General features: G+C 38.6%; 1 protein-coding gene across 1 annotated transcript in view; it reads right to left on the bottom strand.

Annotated features, from left to right (window-relative positions):
* Window positions 1-15,308, bottom strand: part of CDX2 (caudal type homeobox 2) — a 133,434-nt gene extending 118,126 nt beyond the window's left edge. Inside the window, exon 1 of the mRNA XM_044072878.1 lies at window positions 14,733-15,308. Coding sequence (XP_043928813.1) covers window positions 14,733-15,231 — 499 coding nt within the window. The 5' untranslated portion in view covers window positions 15,232-15,308. The remainder of the gene's footprint in view (window positions 1-14,732) is intronic.
* Between the last annotated feature and the right edge of the window lie 1,826 nt (window positions 15,309-17,134).

Here is a 17,134-nt window from a genome sequence, read left to right as displayed (position 1 = left end):
AGGAACTGATTGTGTCGGTAGAGCATGCCAAGTTTTTGGTGTGTTTTTTTATGTTTAGTAGTAGATGGGAGTTGAATTTAAGCTTGTCATCGATTTGGACTCCTAGTAGCTTGGTTTCAGATACCAGCTCAAGAGGTGTGTTATTTTGGCTGGTGATGGAGAATAAATTTCTATCAAAGTTATTAATTTTAGAGGGAGTAAATATCATTAGTTTAGTTTTAGCAGCATTGAGTGCTAGATGGTTGTCTTTCATACACTGTTCTGTGGAGGAGAAGGCATCTTGAGTAAGCTTTAAAAGAGTTGGGATGGATGTGGCAGCACAGATAATTGTGGAATCATCTGCATATTGAATAATGTTTGCGAGAGGGATAGAGTGGAAAAAGTCATTAATGAAAATATTGAAGAGGAGGGGGCCCAATATAGAACCTTGTGGGACACCGGTGGGGGTGTTGAGAAAGGAGGAGGTGGCTTTCTTCCACTTGACAGCTTGTTGCCTATTGGAGAGATAGCTGGTAAACCAAGTAAGGGATGATGGTGAAAGGTTTAGGTTAGATAGCTTAGTAAGAAGTAGGTTATGAGAGATAGTGTCAAAGGCCTTAGAGAGATCGAGTAGGATGGTAGATACAAAGAGGCCAGAATCTCTAGCTTTATTCACAGTTTCTAGGAAGAATAGGAGGGCTGTCATAGTGCTATGATGGGGTCTGAATCCATGCTGGGTAGGAGTTAATAGGTTGTTGTCTAAGTGATGGGGAAGGAGTTGAAGATGGATACATTTCTCTAGGACTTTTGAAATGGAAGAGAGGATGGCGATGGGACAGAAGTTGGTAATATTAGTATTAGTTCCACCTTTATGCAGAGGAATGATGTAAGCTTTTTTCCAGATTTGAGGAACAATACCTTCTTGGATAGAGCGGTTGATTAGGATACTGAGAGGGAGGGCAATGACTTTGGCAGCTATGCTGAGGAAGTATGAGGGAGTGTTATCAGGGGCATTGGTGCATGGTTTTAGTTTCTGTAGGAGTTTTTTTATGGTAGAAGTTGGAATAGGTTTATTGTGGAAAGGTAGGGGTTGAGAGGGTGGGGGATGAGTGAAAGAAGATGGAGGGGGAGATGGGTGAGGAGAAGTGGAGGTAGTAGGTGGATTGATATTTGAAAAAGAGGAGGTAAGTTTGGAAATAGAATCTATGAAAAAAGAGTTGAACTGGGTGGCAAGATCAGTGTCTTGTACATTTGGGCAAGGTATTGGGTTTTCTGTAGTACCAGGTTTTAAGAGGGCAGTTATACCTCTCCAGAACCTTTGTCGGTTGGTTTTGTGGTTGCTTTGAAGTTGGGAGAAGTAGTTTTGACGGTCTGCAGAGATAAGCTTTTTAACTGAGTTACGAAGAGTTTTGTATTCATTGAGGGTAGATGTGGATTTGTTCCTCTGGTATTGTGTCCAGGCTTTGCCTCTAAGTCGCATGTTGGTTAGCGTGTTTTTTTCTCCTTTGATAATCATATTGCCAAGGTGGTTAGAAAATCCTTCTATGTGGCCCACCTAATCACAAAAGGGTTTGTATCTAGAACAAAAGAGGTTATTGTGTCCCTCTACTCATCACTCATTAGACCCATCATAGAGTACAATGCCCCATTTGGGATGTGCCTTACAAGACACCTGCAACAGCTGGAAAGACCACAGAAGTACCTCACCAAGAGGATTACTGGCCTCAAACATATGCCCCCTGCAGCCCGACTGAAGAAACTCCAGCTGTACTCGGTTGCATACCACTTACTCAGAGGTGATCTCTGCCTGACATACAAGGCCATGTCCAACCCAGAATTGATGGACATGCTCCACCTAAAAAAAACACATCCCCAAGAGCCACATGCTCTAGGGATCTAAATCTCACCACGACGATAAATAGGACATGCTGGAAGGATAGATTCCTGTCCCAGAGACTCCCCATGCTTTGGAACAGGATTCCAATCTACATTAGGCAGAGCACTTCACTGACACTCTTCAAGAGAAACCTTGATGAGTGGATGGGAAACAGAAAATGTACCCTGGGGATCACTGCAGTGGCTCTGCTGGCCAGAGGCACAGGACAATCTTCAAGAGAAAGCTTGATGAGTGGAAGGGAAACAGAAAATTTACCCCGAGGATCACTGCAGTGGCTCTGTTGGACAGAGGCACAGGGAACTAATGGCTCTGCTGGACCAAGGCACAGGGAACTAATCTAAGGGGGTGGCGAAAGTCAACACATTCTGGCTAGGCTTATAGATGCCCTCGGGCAGATAGCCTAGTACTTACCTATGAACCTATGAACCTACGATAATAAATATATATATATATATATATATATATATATATATATATATATATATTCATAGGTTCATAGGTTCATACTAGGCTATCTGCCCTAGGGCACTTACAAGCCTAGCCAGAGTGTGTTTGGCTTTCGCCACCCATTTTAAAATGAATTTTGCTATGCCCTTTTTCGAGGATAGTATACTGTGCATCTGTCTAACAGTGACACAGAAGTGATACCCGGAGTAACTCTACGATCTCCCATCCACTCATCAAGATTCCTCTTGAAGAGAGTCAATGAGGGACTCTGCCTAACCTGGACTGGGATTTTATTCCAGAGTGAAGGGAGCCTCTGGGTTATGAATCTGTCCCTCCAGCATGTCCTATTTATTTCAGTGCTGAGGTTCAAGTCTCTCAAACGTGTAGCTCGATGGGATTTGGATTTTCTGAGGTGCAGCATGTCCATTAATTCCGGGTTGGACATGGCTTTATATGGCAGGCACAGATCGCCTCTGAGCAGGCGGTATGCCACTGAGTAGAGCTGGAGTTTCTTTAACCGTAGCATATGGCATCTGTTTGAGCCCTTTGATCCTCTTGGTAAATATATATATATATATATATATATATATATATATATATATATATATATATATATATATATTGCAAAGAAATCAGGTAAACTTAGAGTTCCACAAAATTTGAGTGATATCAGTTTAATTTTATTTATTTGTTTTATTTTTCCTTTGTTGGATTAATACATTTTATTCTAAACTGATTGATCTGGAAGTCAATATAAATTCCCATAAGAAGATTCTATCATGTTTTTTTTAATTATGACGTAAAGGTGAAAATGTAGATCTGACATGGAATAACATTTTGGGCAATGTATGCATTTTGATGACTGTGATTTTAGAAAGAAATGAGAACTTCATATCTGACCATCTTATAATGCAATTCTGAATATTTGACTAACACTTATTAATATGATGGATAATTTAAACTGTGATGTTAATAACAGTTTATGCCTAAGTAAGTTCAGGATTGTTTAAGCTTTTCATTTTTTTTATTTAATGTTTAAAAAGCTCAGCCTCTCTCTGATATTTCACTCACTCACCATCCCACCCACCTTAAAATTCTTAAGTCCCCCACACCAGCTGTAAACCCTGAGAGTACTCATAGGGCACTGCCTCATTGCATCTACCTAATTTTCTGTCTTGTATTAATAACTGTAGTTTGTGGTCTTCTGCTTGGCTGCAGAATGAAAATTCCAGACTCATTCACTGTCACTTGTTATATTCTATAACACTGATGCTTGTGTGTTACTGTCTTCGGCGATATCTTATCAGTCTTAGTAATTTCTCGTCCTTTGAGTGAAAAATATTGCAACCCAATCACATGAATTGTTTCACTGCTATATCTAATGTTGCATCTGCAAATGGTTTACAGTCTGCATACATCATATCTAATTGGAAAACATGAGTTTCCCTTAAGTATAGTACAAAATATGCTATTACTATACTCTTTCAAAACATGTTTTGAATTGGAACTTTCAAACATGGGAGTCACTACTATTATTTATTTATTTGTTTGACATTTGCTGACTGAGGTAGTCTGACTGGGCAAGAGCCCTTTTTCAGCAGAGACCCAGGGAGGAAAGCTCCAGTATAGTTACAAAATTACACAATTGAGAGACGTAGGCAGCACAGAAGAAACAAACAGTTAATTACATTTGGTAGAGTAAAACCAATTATTTACAAGTAGCCAAAGAGGTAATTCAGTCAAGTATCATTTGCGATGTGCTACAGAAAGCACATATAATCTTCAACTCTATCACACTTTTCTAGGTACACCTGACCATTTAAATAAGTATGGGAGCACATAAGTCCAGGTATACACATACACACACACACACACACACACACACATACACACGCACACACACACACACACACACACACACACACACACACACACACACACACACATATATATATAGCCCCACCAACCTAGTCTTATTTTGATAATCAGTTGTAATATTTACACTTGCAATGTATAGCATACACCTTCAAAATTTTTTTCCACATTCAGCTACTTTTAAATGTTGTACAAGAATGCACCGTATTTAGCATACTTTAAACCATTGTACTCTTTAGTTTTCTTTACTTAAAAAGTTTGTCTTTTTAACACTCTCACATCCTTGTACAGACACAGTGCTGCCAAGTTGCCCTTCGGACAAATTCTTACACTGAAATTTTCATACGCCAATACTACTTAAGATGATGGCATTGAAACACTGATATGCAGAAAAGGGTGTCAGTCCATTGCTGATAGACATGTCTGCTATCCCCTTTGTGTTTTTTCTTAGTCATTCTTATTGATTTACAATTATAGCTTCATAGGTAGGTACTAAGTTATTGGCCCAAAGGCCTGAGTAAGCCTAGCCACCAAGATTCCCTGGCGTATGCCACCCAAGAAAGTTATTATCCTGTGCCCCTGTTGAGCAGAGCCACAGAAGTGATCCCCGGTGTTTTTCCTATTTCACATCCAATCATCAAGATTTTTCTTGAAGAGTGCTAATGAGGAACTTTGGTTGACATAGATGGGTAGCTTGTTCCAGAGTATAGGAAGTCTCTGGGACAGGAATCTATCCCTCCAGCATGTCCTGTTTATTGTGGTGACAAGGTTTAGGTCCCTAGAGCATGCAGCTAGGAGGGATTGGGATTTCTTTATGTGTAACATGTCCAACAGCTCTTGGTTTAACATAGCTTTATATGTTAAGGCAATAAAAGGCATGTGTGTGATGTTAACTGTAGGTAGTTAGTGACAGTTACTTAGCTGTTTATTATCATTTTATCTTTCTACAAATAAATTCTGCATCTCTTCCTCCCTCCCCTAAAAAACAGCTGGTGCCCCCTTTTTCTTCCTACCTAGCTAGTTAGCAAAGGTGGTTAAGGCAACAATGTAATTATTATAAATAACAATAAAGTCCATCTGGGTCTGGTACTTGTATGCAAAATCCTTACATAGAACATGAACTTATTTGGAGAACTGCGTATGTGATTAAAATGTACGTTTTGTGTTATTTGTGTTATTATTCTTGTATGCCTTTTCGATGTGTATTACCGTGCTCTGTACACACACAAAGTAGAGGTAACAAGCAGTCATCCGTACTCACTGTCAAGTTAACTTTTAATTCTGTTACTTTCTTTTATCGCCATGTCATTGCATACTTGTAGACACTCACACAAGATAGTGTACAATTGTCATTGTCGTTGAAGCTCTGGTCACAGATGAAAAGTGCCCTTTGACCCGCTTACCCACCCGATAACTAATTTAAAATTCTGTTATAATTGGCGTTTGTCGTCTTCGTCTGAGTCCTATTTACTCGGACAAAAACACAAAAATAATAAATCAAAACTTTAAGAAAATACAATTAATGAACATATATTTTTCCAAAACAAAACATTGTTTTACTATGCCCCCCCCCCAAAAAAAAAAAAAAAAACGAAAAACAACAGTAACGTATTCAGACTCGGTTACAGTTGTATGCTCGAGGACCAAACTACCGGAAATTAATAGCAAATTCGGGGAAATTCCCGTACTTGCTGTCAGATTGTACCTCGATGCATTGTTAGCTTTTTATTTTTTTCATTTTAGGTAGAATATAATTTTCAGTTTTCATTTTTCTCTTGTTTTAAAACATGGTGTACTTGCATACCTCTCAACTGTATAGATTTTCGCAGAATGTCCAGATTTTTGCTGTCACATTTTTGGTACATTTTGCATACAGTTGTGGTTTTCTGGTAAATTAGTGACAAATTACTAAAGATCGAAGTTAGAAAATAATGGCAGACATTTGAGTTTCAGACTTTATGCCCTTCAGAAAATTCATGCTAGTGCAAAATCTGTTGTTCTATTAACTTTCTAAGTTTATAAGAGCCATATTTAAAAATCGTCCCTATTTTTTGACCTTTGTCCCACTTTTATTTATGGCTTTGTCCAGATTTCTCACTCTAAGAGGTTGACATGACAGCCTACATTGCTTTACTGTTTTACTTCTGCATTGTAAATGTATACTTTTTGACTTTTCATCTTCCTTTTTTCATGGTTTTAAACCGAAGTGCTAACTTTGATTTTTATTTAAGTGAATGTATTTAATTTTGTTTATACTATTTAATAAAATTATTGATTATTCCTTCTTTCTCCGGGTTCAGCCATCTCCAAAAGTGGTGTTTGGGCTGCCACCCTTTCAAATGCCCCAAAGTGTGACATTTTTGTAGAAACGCGAGATTTTGCAGGACGAGCCATACCCACAGTCATTGCAAAGGGCTGCACTTTAATTCCGTTGCTAGAATAAAAGCTTACTTTAAAGGATTTGATTTGCTTATGATGTTTCAGACAACATTTAGGTGTTCGGGTGCAAAATAATTGTTTCATGCAATAGGTAAAGAAACTTTAAATATTTTTTGTCCTAATATTCCAGGACATTTGTCATTTTTCTATATTTTTCGCTGGACACAACTGCCCAAACAGAGACTGTCCTGCGCAAAGACGGACAGGTGGTAACCCCAGATAGTAGATAATAATTATATAATAATTAGAATGGATGGTGATTATATACTAATTAGTTAGGATGGATGAGGATGTAGGCTCGGCTTCAGAAATACAGAGAGACGTTTCTCCTGCAAAACATTTTTTTAAATGTGTACTCCATTTTTAAGTTCGCAGTTAATTTTGTTAAATCGCACTTAATTTGTGTAGTTTCGGTACTCGTATTATGTTATGGGTGGCGCATCATGTTTTTAAGAACTAAATAGGTAGGACTGAAAAGGTAGGCAGGACTGGGAGGGTGTCAGCATCCTTACAAATTATTTAATTTATTTGTTTATTTATTAGTTTATTTATTTGTTTGTTTATTTATTTATATTTGTTGACCGGGAAAGTCCACTGGGTCAGAAACCCGTTTAGCGGAGGCCCGGGGAGAAAAGCTCCACAATACATTACAGTGATAACAAGTTTGACATTAGCTTTAAAAGTATTACATGTTTTAAAAAGTCAATAATTCAGAGAAAAGAACTATATGTCTACAATACTATTTACAGGATTACAGAAGTCTTACAGAAGACTTCACCAGATGAAAGAGAAAAAGCACATTTCAATGGACACATTCGCAGGAGTTTACTTTATTCAACATTGGAGAAACATGGGCTTTGATGCAGTACTATCTATGTTAAGAATATGGTATACTGTATGGAGGTAATTATCCAAAGGTTATTATGAAAGACTGGGTTTACATAGATAAGCCAACCCAATGAATGGTAAATGTGCTTTTTTTTCCCTTTTTTTTCTTAAGAAGATTTGTTTCTGAGGCAAGTGCAGGATGGATTATTTAGATAATGTGGTTTAGAGCTATTTGAAATGTTTTTGGGTGGTCAATTTGGGTAGGTAAAAAGAGTTACCTAATAATGCAATGTGAAGATGTGACACACTCAACACTTCATTTTAAAATTAGATAATTGGTGCAACTATTATATTCTCAAAACAGTTTGGCTAAGGGTAGATATTGTAAATCTGTACTTTTAAAAGTCGGGAATTGCCGTGGAAATACACCTTAGGCCGTGCGTATGTTTTAAATGTAGTACTTCAGACGATGTGTTTTCATACAGCTTTTGCAACGATAAAATTCATAATAATTATTCACTTCCATTCCTCCATCATCCCACGTTTCCTGTCATCGGTTTATTTCTCCATTGGCTAGATATCTCAGCAGTTTACTCAAGTGTCTCACTCTGAAGGGATGAAAACAAAATATGAGTTCAAAATGAAGCATCTACCAAGTAGTTCCGACATTTCTTCAAATATAGTTGGCAGCTACAGTACCAAATCAGCTTCACTGCGTGCATCAATTTAATCTTATAAATGTGGATCGTTTTATTCACTCTGTAGCCGGTCTGCAAAAGGAAAAGTGATATTAAAGGTTTAACTCCTAATCGTCTTTCTTGCATGCATACACGAAATGCTACTAACAGGGATTAGTGTGCACTGCAGATAAGGCAATGTGTTAGATAATTTTCACCGTTGAAGTGACACCCCGTCCCGACCCCATGTATAAAATGGGAAAAGGGGATTGTGGATGGATGGATAGCTCCAAACAATGTACCCTTGTACTAAGGCAACCAGTAGAACCAGGGTTACTACTAGATTGTAATCACAAAACAAAGTCATTACCCCAAGACCCAAATAAGGACAAGATGCGGGGTATCGGAGTATAACGACGGACTTATTGCTGCAGCATACTGCACCTTTGGCAAGAAGTTTGAATTCTCGTGAGTATCATCGCTGGGATCTGTTGAAACTGTTGACATACCTCTCAGTTGTCCAAATTTTCGTAGAATGTCCAGAATTTCGCTTCTTATTTTTGGTATGTTTCTCATACAAATGGGAAACCATTCAGGATTTAAATACTAAATAATTACATACATTTGAGTTTCAGACTTCATATCCTTTAGAAACTGCATGCTAACACAAATCGTGTTATTCTACCAAATTTCTAAGTTTAAAGGAGCAATATTTAAAATCTGTCCCTAACATTGCGCCTTTGTCCACTCATTATTTTTTTGCTTTTTCTGGAATACTCTTGCTAAGCGGTTGAGAGGTATGACCGCTGGACTAAAACAATTTCGAAAAAAACGTGAATCTGTATAACTGCCTGTCACTTACCCAATAATAAGCTTTGCGTCTCTTCATTACAGATGCCAACGCTTAAAAGTAACAATGCTATTAATTAGCCCAGTTGTAAAATGTCACTGAGCTGTGATCTGTGTTTGTCTAGCCATCAGTAACGCCGGACTTACCTTACCCAAGTAGTATGTTCCCACAAGGCCTTACTGACACTGAATTCCATAACAGGGCAGACGTACTTCACCTAGCAAGCTGTTTGAAAGGTATCACGAAGTGTGTACTTGTTTGTTAGTGACGCATTTTAGGGGTGACTGACAAAGCACCCAGATTCATTGTCATACTTCACTAGCACTCAGTGTCCCAACATCCCTCAGTGAGGGACACTATGGCACACTTAGATAGTTGTCAAGCTAATTCTTAGTTATCTAAGTCTTCGCATAAATTCCCTGACACCAAATCACTATAATTACCAGAGAGGACAATTTTCTATTATCAAGCAACACTAATGTCACACACGGGAATTACTGCAAGACTAAAGCGTAAGAAAGAGGAATAACCATAGTCGTAACGCACAAGTTAAGTCTGTTCCCACTTTTACACAAGACGAGCGCTAAATGTACACAAAACAGGAGTCATGGCCCTAGCGTGATTATTGCTGTACTTATTGAAAAGGACATAAAAGAGTTAGGGTATTGAATTATGTATTTATTTAGCACTTGTTAACGAAGTAGGTGGGTCCAGTGACCCTTCTCAATAAGGACATGTGCCTTGAGGCCAGACAGTGCAAATAAACATAGAGCAGAATGTAGAATTATTTGCATACAATTATGCACTAGCAGTAACATGGTTGTAATAAAGCACAGCACTGAATTTTCACTTAGGAACAGATCATTTTGAATTTTCAGGTAAGTACAGTTCTTTACTACCAGAGCAAATAGGTATACAGTTTAATTCCAAGAATCATTTTAATATATGTTAAAATAGATGAATTATTATTAAGCCAGTAGTTAGAATGTATAACATTTTCTTGCTTTATTAGCACCGTATAAAGGAAGAAAGCATCATTTAGCCTATTTATGAATCACAGAAAAGGTGAACTTTTCAGGAATACACTTCTGCACATTCTAGTCCTGTACTTTTTACATCATGGATGTAATCTCAGCAAAGCAACACTAAAACCAGAAACAACAAAAACTAATTAAGCAAATGAGTAAAATACAGCAATACCACATTGTGAAGAGGCAAAGCAATAATCTGCACTTAGAAAGAGAAATAAAGCACTGCTTAATTTCAGAGTTAATAGTTCAACACGATATTTGTATGTAATGGAATTTAGTGCTGCTTCATCAAATCATTGAAGTGAATGGAATGCTTTACGACGCCCAAGTTATACCTATGAATGGCTTTCTTCAAGAATTCTGGAGGAAATCGAAAAAAAATGGGAGGACAAAAATGATTAATTTTTAAAGATCCAATCCACTCAAAAAAATAAATAAAAGCCTGGTATTATTGAGGGACCACAATCCTCACTGATTTAACAGAAAAAAATAAAACATTTGGGACAAAGCAAAGAATTGAGGCCAAATTATGGATATTGAGCAAACTCTAGAACAGTTAAGAGAGTTATATCCCAGTGGTCTGATCAGTAATCTTAATTAGTCATTAAGATAATGGAGTATACACTTTAAAGCTTTCAGGTAGATCCGTTTTAAGAGGGTAAGTTTGTATATACTCACATATTTAAAAAATACACAAGTTACTTTTGTGATGTTAAGAATATCACTGTTAAATTTAATTAGTTGTGTTGGGGTTACACAAAATTATGTGCTAGGATTGATGGAATATTGCACACTGTGGAGGAAAGTCGCCAGACTTTGTACTGTAGTGGGCATTCAACGGCTGTGTTTAACAGCTATACCACTAACTGACAAATGACAAGTTCTATGTACCTATCATTTTTTTGTACTGAAGAGTACTTGTAAAATCATATACTGCCCATTACTATTGTTTTATGGAAGACCCATTGCCATGTACAGAGTGTCTTGTATTTTAACACTAAACTATATACATTCTCTATACTTCATACGTTGCAAAATAAGAATGTGTCATACCTGATGCTTAACTATACTTTCCTTATTGTTATATTGTTCCAAGCTTGTATATATTATACAGGACTGATACTGTCCTGCATTCTTTAAATTTACTGTTGTACTTTTCCCCCAATCTGAGACTGAAAATTGTCATTTATGATCTACCCTGGTTAACAAATTCAAATAAATAAATGCATATACCTACACGAACACATATTGTGCTTCAATCAACTGAACGTTAACCGCTGTCATTTACTCTAAATATATTGTACAGTTGTCAGGTAGTGGCGCTGAAAATTAGCTCTCATATCACATTAATGTACGTATGTATGTACTTATGTACGTATGTACTTATATGTGCATGTATTTATGCAAGTATGTGCTTATGCATGTATGTACTTGCGTATGTATGTATGCATGCATGTATAAATAAAGGCGAACTTGGCGCTAGTAGGATGTGAAACCCCCAAAGAGTGTGTTTGTGTGTTTATGGTGGGGGGGGGGTGCTCGTTGCACATTGACCCCTTCATTTTTTGATTTGCGCTGCTTTCAAATCAACTTCGTATGTCCGACAAGACAGTAATACTTTAATTGCCAAACGAGGTTACATTTTCACACAGTGTTAACAAATAACGAATCAATAAATATCTTGTTTTCTGGAAAATATTCTGCTTCCATGCATTTTGGTGCAGAATATCACACGTCAAAGAGATCTTGCTCAAAAAGTGAATCACAGCAGAAGACACTGACCGAAAAACAGTCCTAAGCAGAATGGAGTACGTGATTAGGAAACTCCAGGAATAGGCTGACCTCTCTCGGCATTTAAATTCAAGAGTCAACAGAAGAACACTGTTAAGGGACAAAATAGACATGAGGGAAGAATTTATATTTAATTGTAATAACAGCGACGGCATTTTCCATCTCTTGTTGGTTACTATTGTGACTTACCCGCATACCTCTCAAATTCTTAACAAAAGAAATCTGGGCAAAGCCAGAAATAATGGGTGGGGGGGGGGGGGTGGTCAAAGGCACAAAAACGGGAACATTTAAATATTGGTCATGTAAATGTATACCGTCTCTAGACTAACAGATTTTCAGTATGTATGTATTTCGAAGGATATGGAGTCTGAAACTCAAATGTCATGTCATTATTTATTGACTTCAGTACTCACTGTTTTGTCCCATCCCAATAAAAAACATGCACTTTATTTTTTATTTATTTTATTTATTTGACATTTGTTTACTGGGGAGGTTCGACTGGGCAAGAAAGCCCTTCTTCAGCGGAGGTCCTGGGAGAAAAGTTCCACACACAAGTTAACAAATACAAATTTACATAGCTAAACAGACAGACATACAGTAAATTATTCACACAGAATTTGCCAATCGGACATAATTGAAAGAATGAATTTACAAGGAAATAGCTAATATATATATATATATATATATATATATATATATTACTGAATAGGAAATTATAGGACGGAGACAAAGGGTGTTAACGCAATTTTATGTGGAACAGAGCAAAACGTGTAAAAAATCTGCACATTCTGGGAAAATCTGGACAGTCCAGAGGAATGCCTAGCCAAGCAGTTTTCATCACGAATAATTTCAAAAAAATGTACAGTTTAACTCACCATCCATTCCGCAAGCAGGTGTTTTTATGTAAAAAGTTGAAAAAGCTAATCTTTAGTCAGGGGAAAGGTGGCCACTACCTGTCAGTGCCTGTTCCCACCAGTTGAATAGAACGGTTGAGTTTCGTTGTTGATTGCTGTGCTGGGCAGGACAGTGCTGTATGCCCAGCGGGGGTCACTTTGTTCAGGTAGTGTCCATGAGATTTTACAAAGGTCCCCCTTAGACAATTACACAGCTACAGATCTGATCAGAGAGAACCCGACAAGGATCCTTGAATGAAAAACACCGCCCAGAACAATACAGTACAAGACGATCTTATCAAAGCTGATCCTCGCCATGCCCCCGGCCACAACAGCCTAAACCTATCTGAATTACCACTACTGAGCAAACTGCGGCGGTAGCTTTCATCCCCCACAACAATGGAATCGAACTATTGTCATGCCAGCACTCAGAAGGCTCTGCAGCATTGCATTTCAATAGGCTGCGAAGTGTGATCTTCAAAGATCCGGAAAAGTAGGATGATGACTCCATACTTCTACAATGTCTTACACTAGGAAAATGGAAGTAATAAATTATGTATTTTTATGTGATGGTTTTAGCTTCAGGTCTGGACCACAGTTCTAGCCCCTCAAATTCTTCCACATGACGAGCTGGGGGTTACTGCGGTTGTGGTGGTATTGGGAGGGAATAGTTTACCCGATACTACTTACTTATTCTGGCTTAATAAATTAATTCTTTATCCGCGCCCATTTGTTTATATGGATTACTGACATATGTAATAAACGATGTCAAAACTCATTGCCATCTGATTACATTATAAAAACGCTAAATCCACTTGTAGGCATTTACGCCTTCATGTTCTGGTAATATTGCAACTTTAATGAAACAGCACCTATAATAGTATTAGTCTCCAGGGATGATAGTAATAGGATGATAATAATAACTGCAGATCACTTTATTTCTTTCCAAAAGCATGCTGCCATATAAGTGCATTTTGGTTTGCCAGTACTTGTCAAAATATCGAAATCAGTAATAACACACGTGGAAGTGAATACAGCTTGCAAAAAAGAAAGAAGGAGAGAAATAGTCTATGATGTGCAGCTCCAAAGTGACCCCCTGGCCAGGCGCCGGGCTCCCTTGAGATGCTAATATACTGCTGGATCCGGCAACCCAGTTAGCTTCTTCCAACTAACCCTCCCTAGTCATAGTTCCTTTGATGTTACACACCTTCTATCCTATTCCCATTGTCCCACAAGCTGACCGGAAAGGGTGATGGACTTCACAGTAAATAAAGAATTTTGACATTTGGGCTACATCTTTTTAGAGTTCTCAGACACTTTGTTAACTGTCAAGGCAATTTAACTCGTCTAACTTTTTACCTGTTTCCAAGTAAAAAAATCATTTAAACTAGAAACAGTGCTTTAGTTTCTTACTGTTTATGATCTACAGTCCAACAAGTATCGGTAAACCACTGTTAAGAAAAAGGGTCTGGCTAGTGTGGCTGTAGTTACAACGGTGAATCAGAATGCAAATTACAGCATTTGTTCAGTGATTCAGAATCGAGTGTGAACAGACACCCTTTAGTGATTTATAGGACTTTAATTGGTAATAAAAGCAATGAGCGGCGATAACCTTGACTTAAATAAATGTCTTGCGGGAGCACCTCTTCATTTTAGAGATCTATCGAAAATAATGGGTGCATTAGTAAATACCGCCCTGCCCCCCGCAGCCCCATAAATTCCTGAATTAATTTTGCCTGGGTTTCAGTTGTAAATGGAGATTAGAATTATAGGTATTTAATTTATACAGACTTTTTATACCCATTTATTCACGATATTTTTCTGCATTTTAGAATGAATGCAAGCTAAGATTTAAAACCAGGATTAATAACATTAACGCACTTATTCAGTTCGGTCACTCCATCTGAATGACATTTTACACATTGATTTGTAGCCATAACTTAATTTTAATTCCCACTAACTTCGTTTCTTAACAGCTACCATTTACCTCGGTTCCGTACATTCCCTTTATTGTTAACCACTTACCTGAGGAGGAACACGAGGATGAAGAGGCAAGAGGCTGGGTTGCCTTCCTCATCCACTCGTAGGGATGTCTTCTGATGCCAGGTGAGATGGGCTCAGCAGGGATTGCGCTGCTACTGCTATTACTACTCGTACTGCTGAGAGCCTGGATAACTCCATGACCAGGGGTGCATGGCAAAGGGTTGTAGTCAGCATGACCGTAGACAATTGGGGCTGGCGAGCTGTTGCCAAGTCCAGGATGCACAGAGTGGTGATGAGTGGCCGAAGCGGCTGTATATGAGGTCCACTCATCCCGGGTTGGTCCGTAAGCAGCAGCTGCTGGCCACGATCCCGATGGGGTTACTGTGTTGTCAAGTCCGTGATGATGATGAGGATGGTATCCTCCATAGTCCGAGTATTGCGGTGGTCCTACAAAATTCTGTGCTCCCAGGTTAAGGCCCGTGTGTCGTACCGAACCTTGATACATGCTGATTTCCTTATCCAACAGGTAGCTCACGTACATGGTGGCGGCAGTTCAAAGAAGGGCGCAATCCGCATACTGGGTGTAATCCTCCAAAGTCGAGGACTGTTGGTTTTCGATTTTGGGGGTTCCGCACTTGTGATCCCTTTCCTGAGCGCGTTGCACAGTACAGTAAGACCTGGCAGCACACTAGTGATCGGAAGGCATAGCTGGAGCCTCACATGATTAACGATTGTTGACAAGCTGCTATTAGTAATGGCACACCGGTGCAGATGACGTCACGCCCATGGGGCTAGCTGCTGCTACTCCCATACAGACAGTTGGATTTGCATTTCTAGAGCAGATAAGAAGAGGAAGCAAACCACGCAAGGAACTCTGTTAAGTAATCTGCAGAGATGGGTTGGGTTATGATATGCATTCCCTTGGCTTTTCTGTTCCACAGAGATGGCGCTCCGGTACACCTACAGCGGTTCCAATAAAAGTAAAGGTAATAACAGAACTCAAACTCAACGAGTACTTGGAGGAACCCTGAAATGCAGGGCCATAGTCAAATTATTTGGCATTTACGAAGCAGGTGGCACAGCATGGACAGTACTCACGTTTCCAAGTACGCACGTTTCCAAGTACGCCACTGTTGTGCCTTCTTCTAAGGTGATTAATTTTACTTCTGTTTGTTAGACGGGGAGCCAGGAAAGAAACCAGTTCCCTCACGGTTTACATGTTTTAAACTTTCCACTGTGTGGCTTTAATAATCTGTGTCGCATGTCGAGATCTGAAACGGATTAGTACAAGTTGTCGCTCCACCAGGAAGTTCTTGAATATAACCTCCCTCGGTCAAGTTATAGCATTACCCACAAAGCGTACCTCTCAAGTACACCCTATTATGATTATTATCCCTTCTTAAAAAGTCTATGTCCCACGCTGTTTCATGTGGAAAGGGTCTGTCACACATTCATTAAGAATTATTTTAACAAACAGCTATGTTAAATAATATCGCATCAACTTATATCAAACAATTTTCTGTAAGTATAAATACATTTTACCTTAGAATCTCTGCCTTTCTCTTTTCCTAGTTGAACTCTACATTTACCTACAAAACGGAGACCACAGGACTGCAATTGGTCACCATAACAAAATCAGTTTCTCTCAGCATTTAAGCAGAGTAGGTTGCACACAAAAAGCATTTGTTAAGCTTTCACTTACAGTGCTGTGTAATTAAGCAGGTCACCATTTTGGTCAGACATAGGGCTCTTTTTTCTACTTGAGTGTCTGCCTCCTTCCCCTGTAACTTAAGTAAATTGACTCTTACATTTAGAGCTATAATACTTACATTATAGCTTTAGGACACCTTAGGAAACCTTGTAAACTACAGTATCCCCGCTATGTTCGCCCTCGCTATGCTCGGGCTCTCTTCGCTCCCCTCCCTGCACCCAATATCCTCCCACCCCCAGTACCTCTAAATTTAAAGTACTGTAGCCACTTCCCCACTTTCTAGATCCTATCTGCTTTCATCTGGGATAATTCCTCCCACCCCCATTCTTCTACCTACATTTTAATAGCACCTATTAGCTTTCATCTGGCATTCTCCCATCCCTTTTCCAGTACCTTTACCTCACCAGGTAAAAGAGTTCCTTAACTCACTAGCTGAATCACAAATAATGATATACCCCTCTTTACTACCCCTCTTGTTTGCACCATACCTCCTTACCTTGAAATTCGACAAACAGAATACTGAAAATAGTTATACACGAAAACAAGTGCACCGACACTTCTAACCAGTTCACAGTTTATTTTGTAAAGCACAGTAAAGTGGTACAGTGACTTCTTCAGACAAACTTAAAAACATTAAGTTCAGTTTAAATAACATTTTTAAAAAGTTCCCTCATGATACAGATCTTCCAATCAGCTCCAGCTACTAATTAGTTACTGACATCATCTATTAGTT

Source organism: Protopterus annectens, chromosome 5.part1, assembly GCF_019279795.1.
Source record: "Protopterus annectens isolate FY-2018-M chromosome 5.part1, PAN1.0, whole genome shotgun sequence".
Lineage (NCBI taxonomy): Eukaryota > Metazoa > Chordata > Ceratodontiformes > Protopteridae > Protopterus > Protopterus annectens.
The sequence above is the reverse complement of the archived record's forward strand: the minus strand, read 5'-3'. Positions and strand labels throughout refer to the sequence as shown.